The sequence below is a fragment of the Saccopteryx bilineata genome, chromosome 9 (genome assembly GCF_036850765.1).
Source record: "Saccopteryx bilineata isolate mSacBil1 chromosome 9, mSacBil1_pri_phased_curated, whole genome shotgun sequence".
Classification (NCBI taxonomy): domain Eukaryota; kingdom Metazoa; phylum Chordata; class Mammalia; order Chiroptera; family Emballonuridae; genus Saccopteryx; species Saccopteryx bilineata.
Window position 1 is genome coordinate 46,035,441 of NC_089498.1, and position 19,716 is coordinate 46,055,156.

The window sequence follows — 19,716 nt, forward strand, 5'->3', positions numbered from 1 at the left end:
TGCTCCTATTTGGTCCACAGACCCCTCCTCACCTGCAGCTGTCGGGGCCAGCGGGCACTGAGGGTCAGGTTGAGGCTGTAGATGTGCAGGGTGACGCTGCGGGTGTAGCTGACGGCCTGGCTGCCCCGGTGCTCATTTGCTACAGTGACGGTGAAGTTTTCAACCCCCGCGGGTGGTGCATGGCAGGGCGCACTCAACAGGTACTCACAGGTACCTTGGAAGTCGAATCGGTGCCCGTCCAGGGTGATGTAATGGGGGTCACCCCAGGCCTGACACTCAGCGGTACTGACCGGATGACAACCATACTGGCCTGATGGCAGCAGGGCACATACCTCACCTAGCCCACACTTGGCAGGCTTGCAGACCAGCGAGCCACCCCCAGGCCCGCAGTGGCACTTCTGGGAGCAGGTGTTATCAGCCCAAAACTCGCTGCCTGCCTCGTGGTAGGTGTTGTTGGCCCAGCAGCCACAGCCGCCTTCCAGAGGAACACAGCGGTCTACGCTCAACACAAAGCCGGAGTCACACTGGCAGCCTTCTGTGCAGGGGCCCTCACATGAGGCTGGAGTCGTGGGGGGCGCAGGGGATGGGCAGCTGGCAGGGCAGGGTGGGCCACAGAGCTCATAGTGGCTGTTGTTGGGGCAGGAGATCTCTGCAGGTGGATGGAAGAGTGGGAGGGAAAGAGAGAGAATAATGTCAGAGGGTGGGATCTGAGGATAGGGTGGAAGGAGACTGAGGTAGAGATAAAGTGGGACTGATACACTGAGAGAGACAGCAAGAAACAGAGAGAGAGAAAGACCCAGATACAGGAGAGAAAGAATGAAAGACAGGGAGATAATCATAGGGAGACACAGAGATAAGCACCAAGACAAAAATAGAGATGTAGAAAAAAGCAAAAGATCCAGAAGGGCTGGAATGAAATCAAACAAGTCCTGCTGAGACAGGATCTCTACCCCCAAGTCCTGCTTGGTTCACCCCAACACTCACCACAGCCGGCCTGTGTTCTCCAGTCCTTGATGACAATGCCAGCGGCCTGGCAGGCAGCAGCATAGGAAGCCAGAGCCTGGCAAAGTATGTCGTGGGCCCCACCGCCCAGGCAGACATCCAGAACACAGCCCTTGAAGAAGCTATCAGGCGCCACATGTGCATGGCAGGCAGCAAAGGGGCCTCCTGTACCAGCAGCCAGGGGTCCACAGAAACCGGGGCCCTTGTACCCCTCCAGCTGATCCTCAGGGCATGTTGGGCAGGACCCCTGACATTCATCCCAGCACAGTGGATCCCAGCCTGGAGCTCGCCAGCTGCCACCCCAGATGGGTATTGAGGGAGCCAGTGTGCCATTAGGGAAGGCTTGGTCATTGCTAGGGTTGCGGTCCATGTTCCCACAGAGCCCGCACACGGCATCATGATAACTACTGGGCAGCGTCACCTCTACTTTCCAATTCCAATCATAGGTGACTTGCAGCCCAAAGTCAGCTGCCAGGATCGCTTTTGATGTGCCGTGAGTCACTGAAAGCTGCCCACCAGCCACAGAGATGGGCAATGCTGTCATCACACCATTCACCTGGGGGAAGGAGGATTGGGAGGCAAAGAGAGGTCACTCGAGATGTGGAGGCCCAGCTCTTCTGGCCTCTGCCTTCTTTACTCGGCCTGCCATGGTTGGAAGCTGCCAAGGCCTTCCTCACAACTGATGGCTATATAGTCATTTGACAAACATTATGGACATCTGCTGTAGTCCAGGCCCTGGGGAATGAAGCCTACCTTTGCTTCTTTTTCTGCATCTCTCACTTGATTTCCACCTCACTCCCTTTCTCTCCCTCTCTACATCTAGATCTATCTTTCTATATTTCTCATTCTCTGAATTTCTGTCTCCCTTTGTGTGTGTGTGTGTGTGTGTGTGTGTACTTTCTTTGGGTCTCTCTTTATATGGGCTCATATCTGGGTCTTTCTCTGGGTCTCTCACCCACTTGCTCCCTCCCTCTTCATGGGCACCTCTGTGTGTCTGGACATCTCTTCCACTCACCATCATTTATTGAGTGCCTTCCCTGTTCCACACCTCATTCTCCCCCTGTGAGTTACAATTAATCTGCATCTCCATTATCCTGGGAATAATGGGTAGCCCATCTCTCTCTCTAGTTCTCTGAATGTTGCTCTATATCAGGGGTAGTCAACCTTTTTATACCTACTGACCACTTTTGTATCTCTGTTAGTAGTAAAATTTTCTAACCACCCACAGGTTCCACAGTAATGGTGACTTATAAAGTAGGGAAGTAACTTTACAAAATTTATAAAGCAGAGTTACAGCAAGTTAAAGCATATAACAATAATTACTTACCAAGTGATTTGGTAAGTGATTACTTATCAGATTTTCGCTAAGTTTGGCAGAATATATCTTTATAAAACAACTTACTATAGTTAAATCTATCTTTTTATTTATATTTTGGTTGCTCTGCTACTGCCTACCATGAAAGCTGGAACGCCCACTAGTAGGCTGTAGGGACCAGGCTGACTACCACTGCTCTATATCAAAGTCTCTAGGCCTCTCATCTGTTTGCTCACAGATATTCATGGTGGCTTCCCTGGATCCGACTCTCAGCTGAGCACTTGATGTGTACCACCTCACTGTGGGTCAGGGCCTGCTGTGATCCCCATTCTGTGTGTGTGTGTGTGTGTGTGTGTGTGTGTGAGAGAGAGAGAGAGAGAGAGAGAGAGAGAGAGAGAGAGAGAGATATGGAGAGAGTCAGGAAAGGAGAGAAATGAGAAGCATCAACCTGTAGTTGTGTCACTTTAGTTGTTCATTGATTGCTTCTCATACGTGCCTTGACCAGGGGGGTACAGCTGAGCCAGCAACCCCTTGCTCAGTCAAGCCAGCCACCTTGGGCTCAAACTAGCAACCTTGGGCTTCAAGCCAGTGACCTTGGGATCATGTTAATGATCCCACATTCAAGCCAGAGACCCCACACTCTAGCTGGTGAGCCTATGATCAAATCAGCAACCTTGGGGTTTTGAACCTGGGACCTCAGCATAACAGGTTGATGCTCTATTCACTGTGCCACCACCAGTCATGTTGATCCCCCCCCTTTTGTTTTTACAGAGAGAGAGTCAGAGATAGATAGGGACAGACAGACAGGAATGGAGAGAGATGAGAAGCATCAATCATTAGTTTTTCGTTGTGATACCTTAGTTGTTCATTGATTGCTTTCTCATATGTGCCTTGACCGTGGGGCTACAGCAGACCAAGCTGGTGAGCTTTGCTCAAGCCAGATGAGCCGCACTCAAGCTGGCGACTTCGGGGTCTCGAACCTGGGTCCTCCGCATCCCAGTCCAGCACTCTATCTACTGCGCCACCGCCTGGCCAGGCTGATTCCCATTCTTTTTTTTTTTTTAAATTATTTTTATTTATTTATTTATTTTTAGATTTTATTTATTCATTTTAGAGAGAGGAGACAGAGAGAGACAGAGACAGAGAGAGAAGGGAGGGAGGAGCAGAAAGCATCAACTCCCATATGTGCCTTGACCAGAAAAGCTCAGGGTTTCGAACCAGCGACCTCAGTGTTCCAGGTCAATGCTTTTACCCACTGTGCCACTGCAGGTCAGGTTGATTCCCATTCTTTTTTTTTTTTTTTAATTTTTTCTTTTTTTAATTAATTTTTAGAGAGAAGAGAGAGTGAGTGAGTGAGAGAGAGAGAGAGAGAGAAGGGGGAGGGAGGAGCAGGAAGCATCAACTCCCATATGTGCCTTGACCAGGCAAGCCCAGGGTTTTGAACCGGCAACCTCAGCATTCCAGGTCGTCGCTTTATCCACTGTGCCACCACAGGTCAGGTCTGATTCCCGTTCTTAAGATGAGGAATCTGAGGCCCTGGCTGGTGGCTCAGTGGATAGAGCGTTGGCCCAATGTATGGTCAGGGCACACAGGAGAAGTGTCCATCTGCTTTTCTCCCCCTCATTCTCCCCTTCTCTCCCTCTTCCCCTCCCGCAGCCAGTGGCTTGATTGGTTCAAGTATGGCCCTGGGTGCTGAGGATAGCTCGGTTGGCCTGAGCATATCAGCCTCAGGTGCTAAAAATAGCTCAGTACTTGATCATGAGCCTCGGATGGGGTTGCTGGATGGATCCCGGTCAGGGCACATGTGGGAGTCTGCCTCATTATCTCCCCTCCTCTCACCGTAGAAAAAAAATGATGAGGAATCTGAGTCTGACCAACTAATCACTTGCCCAATATACACAGATCATATAGAGAGCCTGTATTTAAACCCAGTTCTCTAAAAGGCAAAATGCTGAGGTCCTATGTTAAAGCCCTTTGCAAAGGGATGAGCTCTTTTTTTGAGAGATAGACAGACTGGCAGGAACGGAGAGAGATGAGAAGCATCAACTCACAGCTGTGCACTTTTAGTTGTTAATTGATTGCTTCTCCTATGTGCCTTGACTGGGGTGCTCCAGCTTGGCCCCTTCCTCAAGCCAATGACTCTGGGCTCAAGCCAGCAACCCTTGAGCTCAAGCCAGTGACCATGGGATCATGTCTATGAGCCCACTCAAACCAGCAACCCCGCACTCAAGCTGGTGAGCCCACGCTCAAGCCGTATGAGTCTGCACTCAAGGCTGTAACTTCAGGGCCCTGAACCTGGGACCTCAGTGTTGCAGTGGATGGAGCCATCACCAGTCAGGCAGATGAGCTCATTCAATTCTCAGCAGAGAGCTAACGTTTTTGCTGTAATTGTTGTTGCTTTCTACCATTTTGTTTCAGGCCCAAGTGAAGAGAGATGGTGCTGAGCTCCTACTGTGATTGGCAGGCCCCCTCCGACCCAATGTGGGGCTCAGGGGACCATCCTGTGGGACTTACCCGGACTTTGCCAACCTCGCCTTTGTGGATGGAGATGTTGACGTTGAAGGCAGTCACAGTGACAAGCCTCACAAAGGACACAGCAGGGTTGCCCCGGTTCTCATTCTTGGTGGTGATGGTGAAGGGTGTCAGGCCCTGGGTATTGACCTCTGGGCAGTTGGTTGTTGCCAGCACGTAGTTACAGGTGCCCTGGAAGTCAAAGCTCCAGCCATCGAAGGAGTGGTAGTGGGGATCACCCCACAGCCAGCATGTGGCCTTATAATTGGGCACGCACACACCCTGGCCATCCTTCTCTTGGCATGTCTCCTGAGGCCGACACGTCACACCAGAGCACGGTTGTTCTGAGGGCAGAGAAGAGAGGACCTTGAGGGATTTCCTAGCGTGAGGCTGGCTGCTCCCTGGCATCTGTCCCCATCTGTGCAGAGATACTGACTCTGAGGGCCACCACAGGTGAGAGAAAATTCCAGAATCCTCATACCTTAGTTTGCTGTTTCTGAGACTGGGCCCTGTCTGAAACTCAGGTTCAGTGGTAGACTGTGTTCAAGACCCTGTCAATGGTCCCAACATCTGAGACCCATGCCCTGCAGTTTTCTCTCTGAAACTCAGGCCCCAAGAGACTTGCATTCAAGACCTAGGCTCTAGGGTCCCTATATCTGAACCCAGGCCCTGGGATCCCCTTGCTTGAGGTCTTAGCCCCAGGTGCCCCAGGTTTGAGACCACAGCCCCAGAGGTTCCCGTCTGGGATGCCAGCCCTGAGTGTGTCAGTGAGGGCACACACAGCCTTAGGGTTCTCTGTGTTTAAGACCTGGGCCCAGGTTCTCCATGCCAGCCCCTGGGGGGCAACCACATCTGAGGCCCAGGTCCTGGAAGTCTTTGTGCCCAAGACCAAGGTATTGGAGGAACTTTCTGGTGATGACCTAACCTCAGATGTCCCAACACTTGAGACCCTAACCCTGTGGTCTCCATATCTAAGTCTTATGACCTGGGGATCCTTCTGTGCAAGACTCTGTCTCCCTGGGGTTGCTGCGTCTGAGACTAGCCTTGGGGGTCTCATTTCTGAGGCCCTACCTCTGAAGGTCTCTTTGTCCAAGACTCTGTCTCTAGGGACACTATATTTGTGACCCAGTTTTCAGAACCCCGATGTCCAAGACCCAGCCTTAAAACTTCCTCCTCTCCCCCATGTGCCAACTTTCAATATATTGCCTCTTAACTCCAAATCCACTGATAGAGTTAGGCTTTGTCAGTAGAGGGCACTGGAGGGTCCCAGCAGGAGGAAGGGACTTCTCCTGCTTCCAGCCAGCTCTGCTCTCCTTGGCTTCTGCTGGCCTAGGGGACCAGCAGCATGTGGAACACCCACTCAGCAGTGGGGTTTTTCCTGCTTGCCAACTCCAGCCTGCACAACCTGTCTGCCATCCAGTGGGCTCCCGCTGCACCTTCCAATGAGCTCTGCCACTCAGCCTTGGAGTGGGGGCCCTCTTCCCAATTCCTCTCTTCCTTGGGTGCTCTTGCCTTAGGGGCAGCAGCTGCACCCTGTATCTGCTTTGTGTTCCTTAGCATTCTTTATGTCCCTTAGTGTGCATCCCCTATTACAAGTAAAGAATTCTTTCTATTCAACTTTGCCTATTCAAGCTGCTTTGTGGTTTCTGTCTCCTGATTGGACTTTGACCAATATATCCCAATCCCTAGGAGTCCCTGTTATCCTGCCCATCATCCCGGAGAGGCTCAGTCAGAGCTGGAGGTCCCATTTATTTACTTATCCTCAGAAATAAGGATGCCCTTCATCCTAAGAAAGCAGTCCTGAGGGTGGCTCTGTGTTTTACACTTAATCTGGGGGTTCCCATGTCCAAGACTATATCCCTATAAATCCTGATCCTCCACACCAGGGTGGCGCTGTACCCAAGGCTGAAGTCTTTGTGGGGGTCTCTGCTTGAGGCCAAAGGACTCTGTCCCTGTCCCTGTAGGCCCCAGTCTCTCAAACTCTTGTGGATGATGTCTGAAGCCCCAAGACTAATCCCACATGCAAGTGGTCAGCACACTATGGCACTTCCAGCTGCCTGTTTTTGTAAATAATGTTTTATTGGCACTACACCCCCCTACTTACATCGTCTATGGCTGATTTCATGCCACAATGACAGAATTGAGTAGTTGTGACTGAAACTCTATGGCCTGCAAGTTTAAATATTTACCATCTGGCCCTTTAGAGAAAATGTTTCCTAGTCCCTTGTTATGTTGATGGTCTCTAACATCTGCTCAGCAAACCCATCTCTGAGGATCCCCACAGCCTGGACTCAACTATGAGGGTCCCTGCCTCCCAGCCTGGAGGGCCTCTGCACCTGGCCCTGGGAATCTCAGCCCAGAGGTCCCCAAGTCTGAGATCACAATCCTTAATTCTTTGTGCCTCCCACCATAAAGATCCATGGCACAACACCCTCAGCTCCAGAGTTGCTGTCCTCTGTTCCCAGCCACACCGGCCCCGACCCTAGCTCAGCACCTTTGACGCAGCTCAGGACGCCTGCCAAGGCCTGGCACACCTGCCCTGGTTCACAGCTGTGGTCCTGGCACACCAGGTTGTTCCCAGCGTGGCACACGCACTGCTGCCGGCAGTTGTCAATGAGTACTGTCTTCTCTGGCTGTGGGGACAGAGGGCACAGCCATCAGAGCAGGAGCTGACTCCAGCATCTCTGGTGTTCTGGGCACAGAGGGTCCAGAAGGCAGGAAAGAGACATCTTTCATTAAGATGGCCCCTTGCTGGCCCTGGCCAGTTGGCTCAGTGGTAGAGCGTTGGCCTGGCGTGTAGAAGTTCTGAGTTTGATTCCTGGTCAGGGCACACAGGAGAAGCACCCATCTGCTTCTCTAACCTTCCGCCTCTCCTTCCTCTCTATATCCCCTCACCAACCAAGGCTCTATTGGAGCAAATTTGGCTCTGGGTGCTGAGGATGGCTCTATGGCCTCTGCCTCAGGCGCCAGAATAACTCCAGCTGCAACGAAGCAATGTCCCAGATGGGCTGAGCGTCGCCCCCTGGTGGGCATGCTGGGTGGATCCCGGTAGGATGCATGCGAGAGTCTGCCTGCCTGTCTGCTTCTAACTTCAGAAAAATACAAAAAAAGAAAAAAGAAAAAGATGGCCCTTTGCCTGTGAACCTAAGGCTTTGGGGTTCAATTCATTCACCCATTCACTTTCATTCATTTATTCCAAAATATCCACTAAATATCTACTGTATCAGATGAACGGTATAACAGAGTAATTAAGAACAAGGACTCTGGAGTTGATTGCCTGAGTTTGAAGCCTGTTTCTGCTATTTTCAAGTCATATCATTCTGTCCAAGTTATTTAACCTCTTTATGCCTCAGTTTCTACATTTGTAAATTGCAGATAATAGCACCTCCCTTTTAAAGTATAGCTGAGTTAGTAATACATATAAAGTACAGATGAACTGAAAAGTAATTTCCTTTAAATCATCCAGATTGAGGAAGAAATGGGTAGAGATGAAACAAGACTGGGAAAGTGTTGATTTTTTTTTAGAGCTGAGTGATGGGTACATGGGGATTCATAACATTGCTCTCTTTTATATGTTTGAAAAATTTCATAATAAAAAGTTTACATATATCATAACATAGTATACATTTAGCACTTAAAGCAGTAATCCGTACATAGTAAGCACCATCTGCTATTTGCTGTTATTACTCTTATCGTTTATATGAGGTGAGCGGCAGAGAGGGTCCCGCCCTCATGGTGCTCAAGGAGCTTTGAGGGAGACAGACTTTAGACAAATACACTCAAATCAAAGGACAAGGAGTAACTGTGAGAGAGGGAGAGGGAACCAGAGGGAGTTAGCTGCTAGTATAACAGAGACAAAATGTAGACCCAAATACAAAGCCAAAACTTGACCTGGGGATCCAGCGGAGGGTTTAAAGTTGCAGGAGCCACAGTCATATTTACAAAGGTCTTTCCCACTGCGATGGGGACAATGACCAAAGGGAGCAAAAGTGAGGGCTGGAAGGAGGGGACAAACTGGATCACAGTGGGGTTGTAGGTTGTGGAAGAGGGGTGAGTGGAAGGGACATTCAGGAGGTCAAGTGGATAGGCTGTGGAACTAACGGGCAGTGGAGGAAGGTCCAGGATGAGGCCCTAGGTGTGCTCGGAACGACCAGGTTCTTACCTCATAGTAGACACCATTGTGGTAGCAGCCACAGTTCTGGATGGGCACGCAGGCTTGGCCATCACTGAGGAAACCGGGGTCACACTGGCAGCCCTCAGCACAGTTATCCGGGCACTGTGGGGTGGCGCTGAGTGCAGAGCAGCTCAAGGAGCAGGTGTCTGCACAGAGCTCATAGTGGCTATGTAAGGGGCACGTCATTGCTGCAAAAAGGGGGTGTGAGTCAGAGACCCTGGGAAGGAGGGTCTGCAGGGCCCATGGGCTGTCCCTTCTGTTGCTCAACCGATTCCCATCCCCCTCCCCTTTCCCTCTTCTCTGCCTCTCACTCACGACAGAAAGTTTCGGTCCTCCAGGGGTCAACGTGGCCTCCAGCCGCCTGGCAAGCACTCACATAGGCGTGAATGTTGCTGCAGAGAATGCTCTGGTCTCCGCCACCCACGCAGAGATCAAAGACACAATTATGCAAGGGACCCTGGGGATCAAGCAGCTTGTGGCAGGCGGCCAGTGGCCCAGTGGGGCTGGTGAGGATCCCACAGAACTGCTCCTGCTGGTACTTCTCCTGAAGCTCAGGTCCACACTCCTGAGGGTTGCAGTCTTCACCGGGCTTGCAGATGGGTGGCGGCAAGCAGGGAGAGCCAGGTACTGCCTCCTCCCAAGAGTTGCCAAACTCATTGGGGCTGCCTGCCTGCGAGCCATCAGGCTTCTGGAAGTCATCTTTGGGGTCACCGTTGTAGTTACCGCACAAGCCACATAATTGCTGGTAGTAGTTGCCTGGGACCGTGACCCGCACATTGTACACGAGGTCATAGGCCACACGCAGGCCAAAGTCAGTCTCGATCACAATATCCGCGCCCTGCTGGGAGGCACGGACCCGGCCCTCGGCCAGCAGCACAGGTAGCTTCATGTGCACACCGTTTACCTGGGAGACAGGGGGTGCCGTGCTTCAGAGGGCACACGTTGAGAGGGCAGACCCTAGTCAAGCCCCTGCCTGTCATTTAGATCTATATGGCTTTAGTTTTCATATTTGTAAAATGGGTATAATAATAGGGTCTTACAGTGGGTTGAATAGTGGTCCTCAAAAAAAATGTCCACCCTCAGACTATGACCTTATTCAGAATAAGGGTCTTTGCAAGTGTAATTAGGACAATGATCTCAAGATGCAATCACCCTGAATTAGGGTAAGCCCTTTGTCCAATGACAAATGTTCTTTTTTTTTGTTTGTTTGGTTTTTTTTGTTTTTTTGTTTTTGTTTTTGTTTTTTTTTTGCATTTTTCTGCAGCTGGAAACAGGGAGAGACAGTCAGACAGACTCCCGCATGCGCCCGACCGGGATCCACCCGGCACGCCCACCAGGGGGCGACGCTCTGCCCACCAGGGGGCGATGCTCTGCCCATCCTGGGCGTCGCCATGTTGCGACCAGAGCCACTCTAGCGCCTGGGGCAGAGGCCACAGAGCCATCCCCAGCGCCCGGGCCATCTTTGCTCCAATGGAGCCTTGGCTGCGGGAGGGGAAGAGAGAGACAGAGAGGAAGGCGCGGCGGAGGGGTGGAGAAGCAAATGGGCGCTTCTCCTATGTGCCCTGGCCGGGAATCGAACCCGGGTCCTCCGCACGCTAGGCCGACGCTCTACCGCTGAGCCAACCGGCCAGGGCCGACAAATGTTCTTATAAGAGCCAGAAGAAGATACACACAGATATCCAGAAAAGGCCATGTGAAGATGAAGACAAGGATTGAAGTGATGTAGCCACAAGTCAAAAGCACCTTGAACCACCAGAAGCTGGAAGGGGCAAGGAAAGATTCTCCCCTAGAAACTTTAAAGGGGTGCAGCCTTTGCCAACACTTTGATTTTGGACTTCTGGCATTCACAACTATGAGAAAGCACATTTCTGTTGTTTTAAGCTACCAGGTTGGTCTTAACTTATTATAGCAGCCACAGGAAACTAATTCAGGTCTCAATGGAATAACCACCTTACCAGTTATAGTTTAATCACCACTTACTGCAGTGATAATAATGTAGCGACTGATTCCAAAGACATTTGCCTGGGTCCAAACACAGCTCTGCCCCTTACTCTTTCGATAACCTTGGGTAGGTGAGTTACTGCTCTATTTCTGTTTCTTCATGTACTGAGTGGAAATGAGATACCTAGTCCATGGTGCTGTCAGGATTCAATAAATTAATATTTTCAAAGTGCTGAGAAATGTATCTGGCACAGAAAGGGTGTTTTGGGAGCATTTAATATTATTATTAGCTGTGACTGGAAGTTTTTATTTTGAAGAATAAATGGATGCCAAGGGTTTTTGCCTTAAGCATCCATGGATAGAAAGTTAGGCTAAATTTCCTGGGAAATGAACTTCAAGTTCTTGAGCCAAGAACCAATGGTTTTAGTTTAAGGTTGCTGGGCACCAGCAAAGTCTTATAAATCCACCCTGATTAACATGCTTGCTCGGCCTTCCTTAATGTAGATACGACGAACATTAGATTGTTTTAGAAGTATGAGGAATCAGAGGAGAAGGCAGGAGAAAGGCATACTCCTGGCTGAGTCTCCTAAAACAGTGCCAACCATTATACTTCCTGACTTAATCCCTGTGCCTCAGTTTTCTTACCTGTAAAGTGTAGATATTAATAGTCTCCACCTCACAGCAAGGCTAGGAAATTCAGTGAGATGTAAATAATGACACCAACAACTCATTTATATTTAGAGCCAACTATATGCCAGGTGTTACTGTTGGAGTTTGCCTACATCAGGGACTATATTTAAACATCAGATGCATGAGCATATGAAGAAGCCAGCTATTCCTCAGCATCCTCATCATCAATATTGCTACTAGTACAATGGTCACGTGCCTGAATGTTAGTGGGGTCTCTGGGGAAAACCTCCAGTGTATGTGAGATGCCAGTTCCTTTGTGAAACCAAATCCTCCTCAGTCAGAAAAGCACCCGGGGCACCCAGGGTCCAGCATGCTGCCACCTGGGGCACCATCTTGGGTTCAACTCCTGCCTTTGCTGAGTGACTTTGGGCCAGTGATGGGACCGCCCCCTCTAAAAATATAAAGCAAATCATGGCATTCCGGCTACTACTGTGAGGATAAAATGGCACTGTCGGTGTGACCTGTTTAGCAGCCAAGGTCTGGGGCAGCTGTGCAAAACCACAGCTGTGTGGTTGTGGTTGTTAAGGGACGATAGAGCCATCGCAGATTGTCCTCTGTCCTTGAGCCTTCCCCGTCCCTGAACTTTGCCAGCCTCTGATTGTCTCCTGTTCTGCCACAGGCTGGGAGACCAGGGAGGAAGCTGGGGCAGGGACCAGGATGGAGGGGAAGATGGAGGGAAGGGGCATAGTTCAGAGGGGATAGTCAGGGGGCAGGGAGAGGGGAGACTAAGCCACACGGGAACAGCTGCAGGCTCCTACTCTCCTGGGCTCCCCAGCCTTGGCTCTGATCAGCACCCTCTCTCCTCAGGAACCCCGTGCCTCTCACATCCACTGTGGATCGGGTGTCTCCTGCCCCTGGGCTGAGCATTGCCGGGGCCCACCCCCAGACTGCCCTCTGTCCCAGCCCTCCCTTTAAGTTCTGCCCCTGCTCTCACCGTGACCTTCCATTGATTCTGTTCCAGCCGCAGAGTGAAGTTAGCCACCTGGACAGTGACCACCCTGGTCACACTGACTTTCCTATGGTTCCATTCCACATTCTCCTGCAGGACAGCAAACTGGTCCAGGCCGGGCCGGGCCCCACAGGTCTGAGCCAGCACGTACACACAGGTGCCCATGAAGTCGAAGCGACGGCCGTCGAAGGTGGTGTAATGAGGGTCTCCTGATGCCTGGCAGGTGGCAGAGCCCACAGCCACACAGCCCAGGGTGCCACCAGACGGCTGGCAGGCCTCATGTGGGCCGCAGCTGGAGGGCTTACAGGACACAAGGCCGCCCTCCTGGCAGTGGCAAAGGGAATCGCACCCCGGTCCAGGATGGAAGGTCTGTCCCGGAGGATAGTAGGCGCCCTGGTACAAGCAGCCGCAGGAAGGCAGGGGCACGCAGGACTCACCACTGAGCACAAAGCCCTCGTCGCACACACAGCCCTCGTAGCAGTCGGAGCCACAGCCCCCAGACACTGGGAGGTCTCCACAGGACAGTGGGCAGCCACGGGAACACGCCTCGTAGTGGCTGTGGGGTGGGCAGCTCAGCGCTGCAGGGAGAGTGGCCATTAGGATTGAGAATCCTTCATCCCACTGACACAGTTGACCTGACATGCATGCATGGTCACGCACACATATTTATACACATGTTCACAAACATCTACACACACTCACATATGCTTACATATATGTTCACACACACTCACATGCATGCTCACACACACTTATGTGGTCCAGCTGCAAAGGCTTTCTGTTGAGTGGGGCCTGGGGAACAGATTACATCACAGTTAATCTGACCCAGACAATTAGGATTCTTTTCTTAGTTAACTGTGGTTTAGGTTATCTGTAATGTCTTTGATTACCTTATTCAAGTTGGTAACAAGTTGTGGATGTATTAAATAATACTAGAGCCTGACCAGGCGGTGGTGCAGTGGATAGAGCATCAGACTGGGATGTGAATGACCCAGGTTCAAGACCCTGAGGTTGCCAGCTTGAGCGCGGGCTCATCTGGTTTGAACAAAGCTCATCAGCTTGGACCCAAGGTTGCTGGCTTGAAAGGAGTTACTCAGTCTGCTGTAGCCCCCCGGTCAAGGCACATATGAGAAAGCAATCAATGAACAACTAAGGTGTTGCAACAAAAAACTAATGATTGATGCTTCTCATCTCTCTTCATTCCTGTCTGTCTGTCCTTATCTATCTCTCTGTCTTTGTAAAAAAATAAATAAATAAATAACACTAGAAAGAAGCAAGTAGCCAAATTCAGAAAGTACGAAATTCTGCAGGACAAATGACTTGTTTTTTCTTTTTTCGATTAATAAATGGCATGAATAAAAGGAAGGGGTATCCCTGGCCAACTGGCTCAGTGGATAGAGCATTGGCCCAGTATACGGACGTCCCAGGTTCGATCCCTGGTCAGGGCACACATGAGAAGTAACCTGTGGTGACATAGTGGATAAAGAATCGACCTGGGGCCCTGGCCTGTTGGCTCAGTGGTAGAGCGTCGGCCTGGCGTGCGGGAGTCCCGGGTTTGATTCCTGGCCAGGGCACACAGGAGAAGCGCCCATCTGCTTCTCCACCCCTCCCCCTCTCTTTCCTCTCTGTCTCTCTCTTCCCCTCCCGCAGCCGAGGCTCCATTGGAGCAAGGATGGCCCGGGCGCTGGGGATGGCTCCTTGGCTTCTGCCCCAGGTGCTAGAGTGGCTCTGGTCACAACAGAGTGACGCCCCGGCGGGGCAGAGCATCGCCCCCTGGTGGGCGTGCCGGGTGGATCCCGGTCGGGCGCATGCGGGAGTCTGACTGTCTCTCCCCGTTTCCAGCTTCAGAAAAATACAAAAAGAAAAAAGAAAAAAAAAAAAAAAAAAGAATTGACCTGGAACACTGAGGTTGCCAGTTCAAATCCCTGGGCTTGCCTAGTCAAGGCACATATGGGTGTTGATGCTTCCTGCTCCTACCTCATTCTCCCTGTCCCTCTCTCCTCTCTAAAATGAATAAATAAAATCTTTTTAAAAAAATTAAAAAAAGGAAAGCAACTACCTGCTTTTCTCCCTTACCCTCTCTCTCTTCTCTCTCTCTTCCCTTCCTGCAGCCAGTGGCTCAGTTGGTTCAAGTGTCAGCCCCAGGAGCTGAGGATAGCTTGGTTGGTTCGAGTGTCAGCCTCAGGTGCTGAAAATAGCTTTGTTGACCTGAGCATCAGCCCTAGATAGGGGTGCTGGATGGATTTCAGTCCAGGTGCATGTGGGAGTCTGTCTCATTATCTACCCTACTCTCAGTTAAAAGAAAAAGGAAGGGGTAGATAGAGGTTAGATATGCAACAAAGAAAGGAAATAAAATACAGATTGTAGAATCTAGATGGTTAATGTATAGGTATTCACTGTGAAATTCTTTCAGCATTTCTGTATGTTTGAAAATTTTCATAATATTTTTGGGTAAAAAAGTGGGAGACTATTATAGGAAAAAATCCCATGTACTGTGTGGGTTTGATCTCAATTCAGATTCAAATAAACTGAAAAAAAAAACCCATACTTTTTTTAGAAAATTGGGGAAACTGGAACACAAGTTGGGTTGTAGATGATGTCAAGGAACTGGTGACATTCTAATGGTTTTTAGTTTCAACAGAATTTAACCTATTGTAAGGTAATTATATACACAAAAGTCTCTTTCTTTTTTCTTTCTTTTTTTGTATTTTTCTGAAGTTGGAAGCGAGGAGGCAGTTAGACTCCCACATGCATCCAACCAGGATCTACTTGGCATGCCCACCAGGGGGCGATGCTCTGCCCATCTGGGGCATTGCTGCATTGTGGCTGGAGCCATTCAAGCACCTGAGGCGGAGGCCATGGAGCCATTCTCAGTGCCCAGGCCAACTTTGCTCCAGTTGAGCCTTGGCTGCTGGAGGGGAAGAGAGAGATAGAGAGAAAGGAGGGGGAGGGGGAGAGTGGAGAAGCAGATGGGCCCTTCTCCTGTGTGCCCTGACCAGGAATCAAACCCGGGACTTCCACATGCCAGGCTGACACTCTACCACTGAGCCAACTGGCCAGGGCCCAAAAGTCTCTCTTTTTTTTAAAAATCACTGCATTAGTTCATTTTTGCTGGGTAACAAGCATCACCAAAGCTTAGCAAATTAAAACTACAGGTACTTATTATTTCTCAAGATTCTGTTAGCTGTGCAATTATTTACACTTAGGATGAAAACTAAAAATGTATGGTTGCACTTATGTTAAGTTTAGAAACTTTAGAAATCAGAATAGCCTGACCAAGCAGTGGCACAGTGGATAGAGCGTCAAACTGGGATGCCGAGGACCCAGGTTCAAGACCCCAAGGTCACCAGCTTGAGCGCGGGCTCATTTGGTTTGCGCAAAAGCTCACCAGCTTGGATCCAAGGTCGCTGGCTTCAGCAAGGGGTTACTCGGTCTGCTGAAGGCCCGCGGTCAAGGCACATATGAGAAAGCAATCAATGAACAACTAAGGTACCTCAACGAAAAACTGATGATTGATGCTTCTCATCTCTGTCTGTCCCTATCTATCCCTCTCTCTGACTCTCTCTCTGTCTCTGTAGAAGTCAGAATAGGGGTTACCTCTTGAGGTATAGTCCTGGGAAGAGGGCATGAGGGACTTCTGAGGGGGTGAGGAGCGTAGTACGTTCTTTTTCATGATTCTTGGGGTAGGTTATGCAAATGTGTTCTCTTGCTGAAAATTGATTAAGCTACTACTTATTATATGTACACATTTTTGAACATGTATATCATATTTCAACAATAAACTTACAAATGTAAAAATCAGATGAACCAACGCATGGCTTCTCGAACTTCTTTTACAGGCGAGCAAAAATGTTTGAAGAGCATTCCTGCACTCACATCTGATGCAAGGGTCTCAAAGTGACTGTCCAAGGGGTCAGGAAGATGTTGCACATGAGTGAAGTAGGTCAAATGGGGACCAAGAAGAACTGGAAAGGAGCCTGGGCTCCTTCTAAAGGCAGCACCAGCCTGACCTGTGGTGGCGCAGTGGATAAAGCATCGACCTGGAAATGTTGAGGTCGCCGGTTCGAAACCCTGGGCTTGCCTGGTCAAGGCACATATGGGAGTTGATGCTTCCTGCTCCTCCCTACCTTCTCTCTCTCTGTCTCTCTCTCTCTTCTCTCTCTCTCTCTCTCCCTCTCTCCTTTCTAAAATGAATAAATAAATAAAAAAAAGAATTAAAAAAAAAGCTAGTCCTGGATCTGGAGATATATCAGTCATCATATATCCTGAGACCTGGATTAAAAAAAACAAAATAAAGGCAGCACCACTGCTCATCTTTGAAGACAACTGCCATATGGCAATCAGACTCAGGGCCACCAAATATATCCAGCCATCTTTTTTTTTTTTTTTTTCATTTTTCTGAAGCTGGAAACAGGGAGAGACAGTCAGACAGACTCCCGCATGCGCCCGACCGGGATCCACCCGGCACGCCCACCAGGGGCGATGCTCTGCCCATCCTGGGCGTCGCCATGTTGCGACCAGAGCCACTCTAGCGCCTGAGGCAGAGGCCACAGAGCCATCCCCAGTGCCCGGGCCATCTTTGCTCCAATGGAGCCTTGGTTGCGGGAGGGGAAGAGAGAGACAGAGAGGAAAGCACGGCGGAGGGGTGGAGAAGCAAATGGGCGCTTCTCCTGTGTGCCCTGGCCGGGAATCGAACCCGGGTCCTCCGCACGCCAGGCCGACGCTCTACCGCTGAGCCAACCGGCCAGGGCCTATCCAGCCATCTTACAAATATTTACCGCATCTGTAATTTCCTAGCTGTCATGATCCTGGGCATGTAACTGATCCTTTCTGAGTCTCAGGTTTCTCATGTGTTAAATGGGTAAAACTGCAGCCCCTACCTCATAAGGCTGTTAAAAGAATTAAGTGAATTAATGATATTATATGTTAATGAATAGACATAAGGCTGAGGCCCCAGTTTTCACTACTGGTACTTACGGCAAAGTTTCTCACTCCTCCAGGGATCTACAGTGGCCCCAGCAGCCTGGCATGCGTCAGTATAGGCGGCCAGCGCGTCACACAGTGGCCCAGACTGGCCTGGCAGTAGGCAGCGGTCGTAGACACAGTCCCGCACAGCACCCTGTGGGTCCAGGATGTGGTGGCACTCCCGGAAGGGCCCCTCAGGGTCCGCAAGGATTCCACACTCCTTCTTGCTCTGCAGCTGCTGGGCTACCAGGGAGTCCAGCTTGGGACAGTCACCTGGCTCAGTTGCTCCACATCCCGGTCTTGTCTCCTCCTGCCAGCTCTTCCCAAAGGCCAATGCATTGGCGGCTTGGCCCCCACCTCGCAGAGCCATATCATCACCTGGGTTCCCATTGAAGTTCCCGCAGAGTCCACACAGGGCCCCAGCATAGCTTCCGGGCACCTTGGCAGTCACATGGGCATTCCAGTCGTAAGTGACAGTCAGGCCAAAGTCTGTGCGTATGACGGCATTTTGGCCCTGGCGGAACACCTGCACCTGTCCATCTGCTGCCTGGAAAGGCAGGTACTGAAGGATGCCATCCACCTGGGTAGAGATGCAAGAAGGCTAAGGGGTTAGGGTGTATTCTTGGCTCTGTGGCCCAACCCTAATTCAACTCAGCTCCAGCTATTCTCAGTTCCTCAGCTCCACATTATGCTTGGTCCCCCTTACAGCCTTTGCACTTGCTGTGTGCTCTGTCTGACACACCATTCACCTCTCTTCATACTTCAAGTATCAACTTAAATCCAAATACCTAACTCATGGTCTTCAAAGCCTATAGCATCTGTCTCCCCGTTACCTCCCTGACCTCACATCTTCGCACCCCCCCCTCACTCATTCTGCTCCAGCCACACTGGCTTTCTTTAGTTCTTTAATTCTTCCAGTTTAGTCTAAGAACAATATCTAGCACTTTTCTTCTGACTGCTTTCCCTTCATCTTTCAGCACTTAGCTTAAATCCAAGTCCCTACTCTAGAAGGTCCTGCTTAACCTTGGCTCTCCCCACCTTTGTGCCTGCATCACCTACCACATCACTCACTTAGCCTCCTTGCTGTCTCCCTAAACATATCAAGTGCATGCCCACCTCAGGGCATTTGGACTTGCTGTACCCTCTTCCTGGAACACTACTCATCACTCTTCACTTGGCCATCTCTACTTCACCTTTTAGGTGTCAACTTTGATCCAAACCCTAACAATGGCCTAAGAGGCCCTGGATGAAGTGATTCTCACTACTCTCCGATTTAATTCTCTAGTACTGCCCCATTCCTGACCCTTGAAACTCCAGTCATGTTGGCATTGATATTCTCCCAAACTCACCCAGTTCAGCCCAGCCTCAGGGCCTTTGCACTTGCTATAACCTCTGCTTGTGATATGTCTACCCTATTTCACATCCCTATTCTTTGCCTGGCTTCCTCCCCCTCATCCTTCACCTCTCAGCTTAAAATTGAACCCCTCTTCCCACCAGGCCCTGCTTGTCCCCACTTTTATGATCTCATCTCATACCAACCTCTCTATTCCATCTTCCCAATCTCACTCTCTTAAGGGGCAGCTTCATTGGGCCCTTGTTGTTCTGCATTCTTCAAGCCCAATCTAGCCTCAGTCTTCGCACCTATTGTTCCCTCTGCCTAAGGATAATTGCTCTTCACCTGATGGTCTCTTTCATATTTAAGGTTTCAGCTTAAATCGAAAACCTCTATCATAGCTATCCGCTACACGATTTCCTACCTTGCTCTTCCTTCCATCCCTCCATTCCAGCTCCACTAGCCTCTATGCTGTTCCTCTACCACTTATGTTTGTTCCTGCCTTTGCACTTGCTGCTCCTTCCAGCAGGAACACTCTTCCATCCACTTATCTTCCTGCCTGTTCCATCTCTTTGTTCAGGAGAGGTAATAGAAGGTAGTGGTTGAGAGTAAGGACTCTGGAGACAGACAGCCTGGCTTCAAATCCTGGCTCTACTACTCACTAGCTATGTGACCTTGAATAAGTGATTTAACCTATCTGTGCCTCAGTTCCTCACTGAACAAGGTTAACTATTTCACAAGGTTGGTGTAGAAACTAAATAAGTTACTATATGTCAAGCATTTAACATATAAAAATAATATATGTTGGCTATTATTATTCAAGCTGCAGCTTAAAT

The 19,716-nt window shown here is 50.1% G+C and overlaps 1 protein-coding gene across 1 annotated transcript in view; it reads right to left on the reverse strand.

Moving 5' to 3' along the window:
• FCGBP (Fc gamma binding protein) overlaps positions 1-19,716 on the reverse strand; it is a 49,855-nt gene that overhangs the window by 12,685 nt on the left and 17,454 nt on the right. The window contains exons 6-13 of the mRNA XM_066242108.1: positions 17,560-18,127; positions 12,568-13,160; positions 9,318-9,906; positions 8,991-9,190; positions 7,323-7,461; positions 4,832-5,172; positions 985-1,558; positions 33-649 (exon numbers count right to left, since the gene is read on the reverse strand). Of these exons, the coding sequence (XP_066098205.1) occupies positions 33-649; positions 985-1,558; positions 4,832-5,172; positions 7,323-7,461; positions 8,991-9,190; positions 9,318-9,906; positions 12,568-13,160; positions 17,560-18,127 (3,621 nt within the window). The remainder of the gene's footprint in view (positions 1-32; positions 650-984; positions 1,559-4,831; positions 5,173-7,322; positions 7,462-8,990; positions 9,191-9,317; positions 9,907-12,567; positions 13,161-17,559; positions 18,128-19,716) is intronic.